Source organism: Hylobates moloch, unplaced genomic scaffold, assembly GCF_009828535.3.
Source record: "Hylobates moloch isolate HMO894 unplaced genomic scaffold, HMol_V3 SCAFFOLD_4, whole genome shotgun sequence".
NCBI classification, from domain to species: Eukaryota; Metazoa; Chordata; class Mammalia; order Primates; family Hylobatidae; genus Hylobates; species Hylobates moloch.
The window spans coordinates 38487452-38500005 of record NW_026652279.1 but is presented as its reverse complement, the minus strand read 5'-3'; the positions used below and the strand labels follow the sequence as shown (position 1 = coordinate 38500005).

Genomic DNA, 12554 nt, shown 5'->3' with positions numbered 1-12554 from the left:
TTTGAGCCAAACCAAACCAAACCACTAGCAATGCTCTATAGCAGAATGGCTGAGAACATGAATTCCAGAATCATCTAAATCCCAGTTCACGTACTTACTTTGTGCCTGTGAGTAAATTATTTAATGTCCCTAAACCTTTCCTATTCTGGGGGGGAAAAAAACCCAGGATAATTATAGTGCCTACTGCATTGGGTTGTTGGAAGGATAAAGTGAGACCAAGTATATAAAGCACTTGGTGCCTGGCGTGTTGAGAACAGTCACTGTTGATAGAAGTAGTAGTTGTCGATGCTGTTGTTACTCGTTTCTCCCATGTCCATCTCCATCACATTCACATTCTTTACTCTGCATGGAATGCATTTCTTCCCGTTTGTACCTGACTACATTTTATCTGTCTTCAAAGATCTTTCCTGGTTCTGGACCACCCTCCGCCTACTTTTGTCTTTCCACTTCATCATTCCTTGCCTCTTTTAGCTTAGAATGCTTATCGCTTTCATATACTTATCTGTTTTATCTCTTTTATAAAAGACTAGAAGTGCCTTGAGGGCAGAATATGTAATTCAATTTTTGTATCTTCTAAAGCATAGCATCTTGCACAGAACCATGCCAGAAAGTATTTACTGAATAAATATATTAATTTACTGTAACCAATAGCTCTTTGGTTCCTTTGGTTCCAAGGGGTTTGTTCTTACTTCTTTAGGAACTTTTGCAGAGTCTCCATAAACCATTGATACATTTTCAGAAACATTTAATTTTGTTATCGACATGCTATCCTTGGGTTCAAGAAGACTAAAGAAAAGACTTTGTAGCAGAAGGCAATAATAACAAAAGCAAAACAAAATTGACCAGGTGACACTGCTTTGGATTCACCAAAATTATTGTTTTTCTACAGTGCCTCTCTCATTTGTTATTGTTACAAATACTCTACACCGAATATTATAGTACCTAGAATGGTGCCAAATTAAGCATTTTTGGATAATAGTGGATCTAAAATCTGTTTTCCTGAAGTATAAAAAAAATAGCATAAATAGTTAATACATTAAAATGTGGTTAAATATCTAGTTCAGCTTGTTAAAATGAGAAATTATTCTTAAGGAATGTCACCTTCTTATGTTGTGGGCAGATGGAATATTCTCTTGATAACTTCTCAAGGTACAAGCCACAGAACCTGGGAAGTGGGTGGGAGTGGAAATAGGGGAATCTCTAGAATTTCTTCCCCACAGTGATTTGGCACAACACCAGCCATCCTTCAGCAAAGGTGTACTGTGTTCTTGTTAAAGGAGACTTATGCTTTTTAAAGGCTTTTATGCTTTTAAATGTATAGACCAATTAGATAGATTTTTAAATCGTGAAATTTTTTTTTGTTTACTGATATAACACTTGGAAGCAATATTGAATAGTAACATTTAATTTTCTATTGTCGTATTAAAATATCAAGGAAATTGAGAGCAGGCAGCTTGGGCACCAGAGAAGTTTAAGAAAATGTTATATAAGCACTTTCTGCTGAACTTGTGGAATAAATACTTTTTTGTGATATGTAGATTCTTGTGTTTTTATAACTGTTTAGGGAAGGTGTTCTGCTGTAATGGCGGAATATAAGTTGCAGAGATTTAAACCCGCCCTTATATTAATGTTCCACCTCATTAACTTAATTGTTAGGGCATTTACACTTCAGTGATTTAAATAAAATACTCTAAATGTGATTCTGTTGTCTTCTCTTTCCCTCTGTCTCCCGTTTGAGGTCTAGATGATTATGTATTTAATTTTGTGTTTTCATGTAGACCCTGTTGTTAATTCCATTAAGCATAAGATAATGATGAAGGGAAGCTATTGTATAACTTTTATGCTGCCGAAGCCCTGGAAGATAAGGGAATGTATTTATGAAAATAAAATGATCACTTCTTCAGCTGGTGTTTTATCATTTTTGCCTTCCAGTATTATTCAGAGGACCAGGAACTTCATAGCTGTAAGACTCCATTCTGTTTTGGAGTTCAGATTGCTGATTATATATGAGCTTTCACATGTATCTAGTGATATTTATAGCCCTAGAACCCAGATAAGGGAAAGTTTTGCTTAAAAGTAAGCTATGTTTGTACTTAAAAATGTTTCCTAAGCATTTTCAGAAAAAGTACGATTATGCAATGAATTTCCAAGCAGTCACCTTTACAAATACTTTCACCTACTTGCAAACAGTAGACATATTTACGCAGTAAGGTTTTTTCCAAATGATTTACTGCCAGTTGTGAGCATCCCTTAGCACTGTCTATCCCAAATGCAAGTTACATGTCTTTGCTAAAAACGTAGAGAAAGGCCAGATGCAATGTCTCATGCCTGTAATACCAGCACTTTGGGAGGCCAAGGCCAGAGGATCACTTGAGGCCGGGAGTTCAAGACCAGCTTGGGCAACATAGTGAGACCCTGTCTCTAAAAAATTCAAGAAAAAAATAGCCAGGCACGGTGGCACATGCTTGTAATTGTAGATAGTCGGGAATCTGAGGCATGAGGGTCGCTTGAGCCCTTGAGTTTGAGGCTTGTAGTGAGCTGTGATCGTGACCCTGTCTCAAAAAAAAAGAAGAAAAAAAAAGAGAAAAATAAGTTAATTTTTCAGGGAAATGAAGCTTTTATGTTGTCACCATTTTTCATTTTATAACAGTATTTAATTGTGAATATATGGTGTTAAATAATTCTATGAAGTATCTGCTTGACCCATTTAAGTTGAGCAGTGAATTTCTGTTTTACGTAAGTTCATCTTTGTGAGGTATTGGTGTTCATTTCTAACTATTTCTTTTGTTTTCCAGCTCACCAGCGACTGGAACCAGCAACTCTGTCAGGGATTGTAGGATTTATCCTTAGTCTTTTATGTGGAGCTCTGAATTTAATTCGAGGCTTTCATGCTATAGAAAGTCTCCTGCAGGTACTGTGCTATTTTTGCAATTTCAGTTGACTGTGCCTTTTCATTCTATTTGTTACATAATTGATTTGAATTGGATTGGGTATTAGTATAATTTACAGTGCATGCTCAAAATCTATGTTTTTTTATATCTGCTTTAGCCTCCTTCTAAAAACACTGGTTGGCTTTTTTGATTCCATCGGCACCTGTTTATTTATCATCTGCTCTTTACGAGGCACTATTTATAGGCACCCTGGGGACCCCAAGATGTGTGTGACATAGGCCTTGCAGTCTCATAACTGAAAGTTGAACTGGGGAGGCAAGGAACTAATTGCCAAATACACAGAATTGGGAAGGGGGAGAGGTCAGTATATCAGGATTGGAGAAGGAAGGTTTTGTGGAGGAGAGTTGAGCTGGCCCTGGAAAGATCTGACCAGACAAAGAGCAGTGGAAGAATGAAGAGGGCACACGTGGGCTGTGTTTGTTCCACTTCTGTTTATTCCCTCCTTAGTTCATCTGCTCCTTTTTCTTTTTTTGTTAGTGGCTTCTTAAAACTTGAGCTTCCTAGAAAACCACAAATTTATTCAGATATTGCTAGCTATTTCATTTTCAAGTGGAGTTCCTTTCAGAAGCTATGGCTATCAGAATATACTAATTTTTTCTAATGCTTTTTGTAAACTTTTTGAAATTTTCTTTAAGTTTAGCACATTTGAGACTGCATAGCTTTCCTTTCCCTTATTTCTATTCACTTTCTCTGAAGAACTCTTGACATTCCCACATTATGAATCAGTCCTCTTTTTTTGGTTAGCATTAAGTGCAGAATACCATTTGTAAAAATCCACTCAGCATACTTTATATTCTGTTTTTAAATTGCTGTTAGTTTGGGGACCCCTCAGAGGGTATCTTTCTGCATCCATTTAGCCATGTAAAGCCAACAGCAGATGACATCACAGGTTCCAGCAGCAGAGCTGTTCCTAAAGGAGATGGACAGGACTTCTTATGACTTCCTAGTTCCTCTTCCAAACACCCTTTGCCCACAGGTTAAAGCTCCTCTCCTCTTTTAGGCACAGGACAGCTGGCTGCCATCCCTTGGCCTTTCTGTTTCCTGTCCCCACACCACATCAGATTTATTCCAGCAGAAGGAGTTTAGTTTTCAGCTGTTTAGATGACCTAACAAAAAGAAGAAACAAAGGCAATTTGGAGACTGCTGATAGGAAAAGCTTATAAATAAGATACTCTTTTTTTTTTTTTTTTTTTTGTACTCAACGTAGTAGAAATAACAGTAGTATAGGGGTATGAAGAGTTGTTGGTGAAGCAGGCTTGGGCTTGGGTAGAGAAAATCTTGACCCCCGCAGAGCCTCACTGTCTTTGACTTATAAAACAGTATACAAGTTATGGAACCTGGGGCTTAGACTGTGTTACCTTTAAGTTAAAATTCAAACAAGGCTATTGTATTTCACAAAACCAGTTTAAGGGAACAATAATTTATTTCATTTCAAGCACTCAGATATTATATCCCTCCTCTTCTTGGGCTGATTTCCTTCTTCTCCTCTGATTTAAAACTTAAAAACTGAGGAAAGTAGTATAAATTACAGCTTTCGTGCTTTTTGAGATACTGCAACAGGCTAAAGCCTACCTTGTTTCCTAATTGTTCCTTGTCTTCCCTCTGATCAGTAGTGTCTCTGGCTCATTGCAGTTGATAGAGTTTTAGGTTTCAGAAGAACAATAATCTTATTAAACTAATTACCACTTAAGTATGACTGATAGCTCTGAGATTTCTCAGCCTATTATACATTTTAAAAAGACAGCTTTACAGACCGTGAATATAGATACAAAATCCTCAACAAAATACTGTCAAATTGTATCCAACAATGTGCAAAAATAATTAACACCACAACCAGGTGGAATTTATCCCAGGTATGCAGAGCTAGTCACCATTAGAAGCCAATTAATCCATCACATCAACAGGCTAAAGAAGAAAAATCACATGATCATATCAGTAGGTACAGAAAAAGCATTTGACAAAATCCAAACCCTATCCATCATAAAAACTTGGAGCAAACTAGGAATAAAGGGAAACATCCTCAATTTGATAAAGAACATCTATTGAAAGAACCTACAGCTAACATCATCTTTAATGATGAGAAACTAGATGCTTCCCCCTAAGACCAGGAACAGGGCAAGGATGTCCCCACTTACCACTCTGTCCAACATCATACTGGAAGTTCTAGTTGATGCAATAAGATGAGGATAGGAAATAAAAGATACACAGATTAGGAAGGAAAAAATAAAGCTCTCTTTGTTCACAGATGACATGACTAAGTAGGATATTGTTAATTCTTTTTCTATGTAGAATATGCCCATCAACAACAATAGCAAAAGCCTGGAATTAATAAGTAATTATTAGCAAGATTGCAGGATATGAGGTTAATATACAAAACTCAATTGCTTTCCTATATACCTACAAAGAATTAAAATTTGAAATTAAAAATACAATACCATTTATAGTGACACCAAACAAAAAGAGACATTTCAGAGTAAATCTAACAATGTATATACAAGATCTTTATGAGGAAAATGATAAACCTGATCAAATAAATCAAAGAAGATCTAAATAAATGGAGAGATATTCCATGTTTATAGACAGGAAGACTCAATATTGTTTAGGTGTCATTTCTTCCCAACTTGGTCTGTAGATTCAATACAATCCCAATCAAAATTTCAAGTTATTTTGTGGATATTAACAGTGATTCTAAAGTTCATATGGAAAAGCAAGGACCCGGTGTATAGGGAAAAACAGACTGTTTGCTTCTGTACTCTCACGATTCTCAATACTTCCAGAACTTCATTTTTGACACCAGATGTGTGGGATGTTTTCTCACATCAACAAATTCCCCAGTACCAGCTAGGTGTCCCTTAATTCAAATCACTTTTAACACTGTCTGCCTGGAGTTAATCCAGATGTCACAGGTAAAGAGTTCAGTCCCACAAGAATGCCCCCACCTCAGATGCTAGTTGCAAGTTCAGGTTGTCACCAATTGGAAGTTCCCACAACCCCCTCCTTGGATTCAATAATCTACTAGAATGGTTCACAGAACTCAGGGAAATATGTTTACTGGTTTATTATAAAGGAAATTACAAAGAATAAAGGTGAATAGCCATGAAGAGGTACATAGGGGAAGGTCTGAAAGAGTCCTGAGCACAGGAACTTCTATCCTCATGGAGCTGGAGTGTATCACCTTCCTGGCACATGGCACCCACCCAGAAGCTCTGTGAACCCCATCTTTTAGGGATTTTTATGGAGGGTTCTTCATATAGGCATGATTGATTATTAATTCAATCTCTAGTTTCTCTCCCCTCCCCGGAGGGTGGGAGTAGAACTTAAAGTTATTAGCTTCTAATCATGGCTTGGTCTTTGTGGTAACCAGCCCCCATCTAGGATCTCACCAAGAATTGCCTGATTAGCATAAAAGATGCTCTTATAACCTGGGAAATTCCAAGGGATTTAGGAGTTCTGTGTCAGATACTGTTTCTTTATCATATTATATATATATTTGAGATGGAGTCTCGTCCTGTCACCCAGGCTGGAGTGCAGTGGCATGGTTTCGGCTCACTGCAGCCTCTGCCTCCCAGGTTCAAGCGATTCTCCTGCCTCAGCCTCCTGAGTAGCTGGGATTACAGACGTGCATCACCATGCCCGGCTAATTTTGTATTTTTAGTAGAGATGGGATTTCACCATGTTAGTCAGGCTGGTCTCAAACTCCTAACCTCTAGTGATCCTCCCACCTTGGCCTCCCAAAGTGCTGGGATTACAGGTGTGAGCCGCCTTGCCCAGCCTCAGATGCTGTTATCACTCAAGAAATTACAAAGGTTTCAGTAGCTCTGTGTCAACACCAGGGTCAATGACCACATATAGGGAACAAAACAAAAAAGACCAAATATGGAAACAAGAGTCTCCTAGCACGTTTATTTACAAGGGTTTTAGGAGCTCTGTGTCAGGAATCAGGGGCAGAGGGGAGAAGAAAAATATATGGAACTCTCTGCTTAATTTTCTGTAGACCTAAAACTGCTCTTAAAAAGTCTATTTTAAAAATCCATCATTAAAACACAGACTTTCTCCATAATAAAAAGTTGGAGGGGCTGCGCATGGTGGCTCGCACCTGTAATCCCAGCACTTTGGGAGGCCGAGGCAGGTGGATCACGAGGTCAAGAGCTTGAGACCATCCTGGCCAACATGGTGAAACCCCGTCTCTACTAAAAATACAAAAATTAGCTGGGTGTGGTGGTGCACGCCTGTAGTCCCAGCTATTTGGGAGGCTGAGGCAGGAGAATTGCTTGAACCTGGAAGGCGGAGGTTGCAGTGAGCTGAGATCACGCCACTGCACTCTTAGCCTGGCAACAAAGCGAGACTCCGTCTCAAAAAAAAAAAAAAAGTTGGAGGAAAACTGGAAAGGGAGGAATGTTCTCACTCTGGGTTTTGATATTCTTTAGTTAGGTGTTGCTCCACTTGGCAGTTACAGTAGAACCTGTTGTGCCCAGCCCACTCTTAGGAAGCAGAGGATTGGGCCTTCTCTTCCTATGGAGGGACTGAGTCTTCCCCTACACACAGGCCAGGTGAGGATAGTAAAGCCCCAGCCATAATGGAGCCTGAAATCAGGAATTCATGTTTCAAGGTTACATGTACAAATGTATGCCTTCTCAGAACAATGGCCATTTTGAGAAAGCCAGTGAGAGACAGCCAGACCAGGTCCTCTGGCCTAGCACCCATTAGTCCCTGCCAGGTCAGCCCAAGTCTCCTCACCTAGGATAGCTTGGTGGAATAACAATATTTTAATTTGCATAAAGAAACTCTGGAAAGATAAGAGACTAATGAACATATTAGGAACTGGACAGATGGAAAATCGAGTGGGAATGAGACTTTTCCTGGTATATGTTTATGTGTATCTTTTTATATGTTATTTTTAATTTTTCAATCATGAATATTTCACTCACATATTAAATAAATATTTATTAGCACCTCTTATGTAAGCAGAAAAAAAGACAACTTTTGTTAACTTAATTAGTAGATTTTTAAGCAACAAACATTTCAAGCAAAGTAAAGGTAAATATTTTTGTGGGGGAGCCTGAATATTTTGCAGGGCATTGCAACTTCTTCCTGCCCCATGTTAGATTTCAGTTTCCCTAGAAACTTAAAGAGTTTTTTTGTTTTTTTGTTTATTTAAAACAGTTCATCACAACTATGGTGGTGGAGTGTGAAAGAAGCATGGGGTATAAGTTATGAATGGGGAAAAGGTTAGAGTGGTCCTTTTTATTAGCAGGTCATTTATAATTTGGGAACTCTGTGTGTAGGCTTGTATGTTTCCGATGGTTGATACAGAATCCTTTCTTTTGTCTTAGACTAAATTACTCCAACATTTCTTACTTACCTGATCCAGGGAACTGTAAATTGGTTCATATGGGATTCTTAGCTATCTGGAAAATGAGGGCATTGGTACCTGCCTCTGTGTTCCCTTGTCACTTAAAGTCTTTGTTCTGCCATAACCCATACACATAACCCTAAAGTATTCCACATACACTCATTTAGTAGTTGAGGTTCCTGAGAGAGTGATTCTCAGAGGAGCGAGGAAACAACAGAATGCAAAGTTGGGGATACTGTGGTCCACAAGTAGTTTGTCACTCATAGGTAGTTTTAAAAGATTTTCCAGCAAATTCTGATCCTCTCACCTAAATGAAAATCAGTACCTTTGCAAATCCACTTGACCAAAAGTTAGGAACTCCCATTGTTCCAGTTATTGAGGACTTTATATCTGCATTGAGTACAATGTTCTGATAAGTGACTGTGCTTGGAAATATTTTTCCTTTCCTTTTCCCACTGTGAAGATAAATGAAGGAGCACTATATAGTGTTAGAATTATCTGCTTTGTAAAGATTCTGTGTCCTAAAAGATGGAATGGATGATAAGTGAACAAAAGGAGAAAATGAAGTGTCAGAATGTAAATGGACACAATGATAAACTTAAGAGCTTTAAACCAGATAGGTTCAGGAGTGCAAACTAGAGTAATTTTCCAAGTACATCCTTCGCCCGACTTAACCTGAAAGAAAATACATACAAAATTGGGAACCTGAGGTCTCTTACTTTTAATTTTCCCTTATTGAAGTCTCTTTTTATCATTGTTCACAACTTATATTGGATAAAAGATCCTTTTTATTTTCACTAAAGCCATTAGTCTTAAGACATACTCTTAGCCTTCTTTATGGTTGATCATTACATTTTACGTTAGGAATAATCTCAAATGTCACTCTAGATAATTTTTGGCTAGTAAGGGTAGAACTTTCTGAGGTAGTCTGCTCTGAAGACTTGAGTGCAAATCCCAGGGCACAGGACTTAAAGTTTTATCTATTTTGAAGTTGCCTACAATAGTGTTATTCATATCACAATGGTGATAGAGGAGGGGGGAGGGCAGTACCCCAGATTGAGTGGGCTTACTGCTTCTCTGATACTTGATTTAAGAGCAAAGGACTTATTTGGGAATTATAATTTTAGATCTGACTGAAAATATGTAGTGTATTTCCTGAGTTTGAGTAATATATAGACATTAAAGTTTACTTTTTTAAAGCCATGAATTCTAAACACTCTTTTTGAATGCTAAAAATGATTGCAACATTTATCTCTAGTATCTTGAAGCTCATTTAAATTTGAGGACCCACATGAATCAACATTCTTTTATGTTATTAGTGGTGTTTGAAGATTCAGCACAAGTTTGTTTCTTCCAGATTATTAACTGCCTCATAGGGTGATAGCAAGGGATTTATTCAGATATGTAGCACTGAAGTTTTCTTGGTGTCTAAGTTTAGACTGGGGAGGCTTAGGATGGGTATAGTTTTTTTAAGTTCATAAGTTTATTTTGGTGTCCACAGTACTATATAAATTAGATTATTTTCACTTCCTAACTTTGCTCTGAGTTTAGAGATGGTAGTAAGTTTCTTGTGAATTGATACCTTATGAAGGCATAAGCTTTTATCACATTGGCTTATATTACATGTATTTCTTTAAGGCTCAACCTTGAAACAATTACATTAATTAGGCTATACCAACCTGGAAGTAATTTGCATATGGCACATTAGAAAAAAAATGGAATCTTCTGATATCTCCGTAGAAATGCTGACCTGGAAGTTAAGATACCTGGGTCCCATCTGCCAGTAACTTTGTGACCCTACATGGGTTATTTTACCTTCTTGTATCTCATCTTGCAATTCTGCAAGATGAAGGTTTTAGACTACATAAGCCCAGGGACCATTTCTTAGGTCTTAGGTCAGACAGTCTAAGATTTCTCTGATTCTAAAATTGTTTGTAAAAGCTTCTACAAAGCAGAAGTCATCAACTTGCTTTTATTTCTTATCTTCTTTCCCATAGACTTGTTAATACTTTTTAAAGAAATTAGTCCCTGCTGGCCAGGCACGGTGGCTCACGCTTGTAATCCCAGCACTTTGGGAGGCCAAGGCAGGTGGATCATGAGGTCAGGAGTTCGAGACCAGCCTCGCCAAGAGACCAGCCTGGTCAATATGGTGAAACCCCATCTCTACTAAAAATACAAAAATTAACTGGGCGCAGTGGCAGGTGCCTGTAATCCCAGTTACTCGGGAGGCTGAGGCAGGAGAATTGCTTGAATCTGGGAGGCGGAGGTTGTAGTGAGCCGAAGATCGTGCCATTGCACTCTAGCCTGGGTAACAGAGCAAGACTCCATCTCAAAAAAAAAAGAAAGAAATTATGTCCCTGCTAATACTTAACAGAACTTTTTCATTTATTTAGTGACATATCTATGCTAAGATGTGGTGCCTACTTTCTTTCAAAAGAAATAAAAGTATTTTTTCTGATTATATGCTAATTCATTGTTAAAGAATTAGGGGATCATACAAGACAGTGCCATGAAATAGAAGATAATAAAGATTAAATAACATTAAAAAATGGAGAAAGAAAATAAAAAAGTTAGAAATAAATAAACTAAAAATAACATAAAAAAGAGTTGGGGGAAATGTATAAAGAATAAAAATTATCCCCAGATTTTCATACATGTACATGTATCCATTATGTCCTTTTTTTCACTTAATATTAAAAAGTAAATATTCCCTAATTATTATAAACATTTTTATAATATCCTCCTAATACATTGTGTGGCCATTATATGAAGCTTTTGTTTACCTTCATCCTCATCTTTTTTTTTTCTTAAAGAGACAGGGTCTCGCTATGTTGGCCAGGTTGGTCTTAAACTCCTGGCCTCAAGCACTTTTCCCACCTTGGCCTCCCAAAGTGCTAAGATCATAGCATGAGCCACAGCCCCTGGCCCCATCCTCATCTTTAAAAGAAAATGTCCTTTATTTGTTTTCAGAGCAATACATTGGGACTCTAGTATCCCCTAAAGGTGAATAGTGACATTCATAAAAATTTGTATTGGAACTCCTTACCTCTGCCCTCTTCTTCCTCTCCTCTGCCTTCCTTCCTGTCTGTGTTTCCCCACCCCTGTCCACTCCCACTTTTGTTCCTGTTCCTAACCTCTGCCCACCTTCCAACCTCTGGCTATTCCTTCACCTACATTTCATCTGCTATCTGCTGCTTCCCTACTGGCTCGTTTCCCTCAGCCCTGCTGTTCTTTAAAAAGCAAACAATAACAAAACCAAAAAAGCCTCTTTACATATGCTCTCTTCTAATTTTTTGAGAGAGTAGACTACGTTTGTTGTCTTGCTCCTTTACCCTCTATTTCTTTTTTTTTTTTTTTTTTTAAGTTCTAGGGTACATGTGCACAACATGCAGGTTTGTTACATATGTATACATGTGCCATGTTGGTGTGCTGCACCCATTAACTCGTCATTTACATTAGGTATATCACCTAATGATATCCCCCCCGCTACCCCCACCCCACGACAGACCCCGGTGTATGATGTTCCCCTTCCTGTGTCCAAGTGTTCTCATTGTTCAGTTCCCACCTATGAGTCTTAGTCTACTATGATCTCTTTTCTGCTCCTGTAATTCTCAAAGATATCCACCATTAAGCTCACCAGTATCCTTTCAATTGCCAAATACAGCAGATACTCTTTAGAGTCTCATCTTATGTATCCTCTCTCCTCATCTATCATTATGTTCTTCCTTTTAAACATTTCCTTGTTTAATTTCAAAAAATGAATTTTGTTTCAGGAAACATAGACACAAATCATTGTTAATAGTTTAATGTATTTACATTTTTGTTCTTGACAAATCTCTCATCCATTCATTTTTATGAAACTGGTTTTTGTTTTGTTTTGTTGTTTCCCTCTTTCTCTTCCTATTCCTCAGTTTGTTTGATACACTTACTTCCTCCACCTGTCCTTTATATAGTGGCATTCTCCAGTATTCTGTCCTTGTCTTTATATTCTTACAACTCCATGCCTTCTTCTTGTTTACTTTCATAATGGCCTTTTTGAAAAAATACACATACATATATACATACACACACACATACACACACACACACACACATACAGTAAAATATGCACATGAAAATTTTCAAAGCCTATAAGAGTTGATATTTTCACAGAAAAGTAATTGCCTCCCAATTTTCTTCCTCAGAGTCATCCTTCTAGGGAGATTATGTGCCTATGCTAGTATATAGGTATTTATATATTTACTTATGCA

The 12554-nt window shown here is 37.7% G+C and overlaps 1 protein-coding gene across 4 annotated transcripts in view; it reads left to right on the top strand.

Moving 5' to 3' along the window:
- Positions 1-12554, top strand: part of SEC22A (SEC22 homolog A, vesicle trafficking protein) — a 74069-nt gene that overhangs the window by 42394 nt on the left and 19121 nt on the right. For all 4 annotated transcript variants that reach the window (XR_009213102.1, XM_032150005.2, XM_058437422.1 and 1 more), the window contains exon 5: positions 2796-2911. Coding sequence is in view for 3 of the 4 variants with exons in the window: in XM_032150005.2 (XP_032005896.1) it covers positions 2796-2911 (116 nt within the window). In the remaining variant the exon portion in view is untranslated. The remainder of the gene's footprint in view (positions 1-2795; positions 2912-12554) is intronic.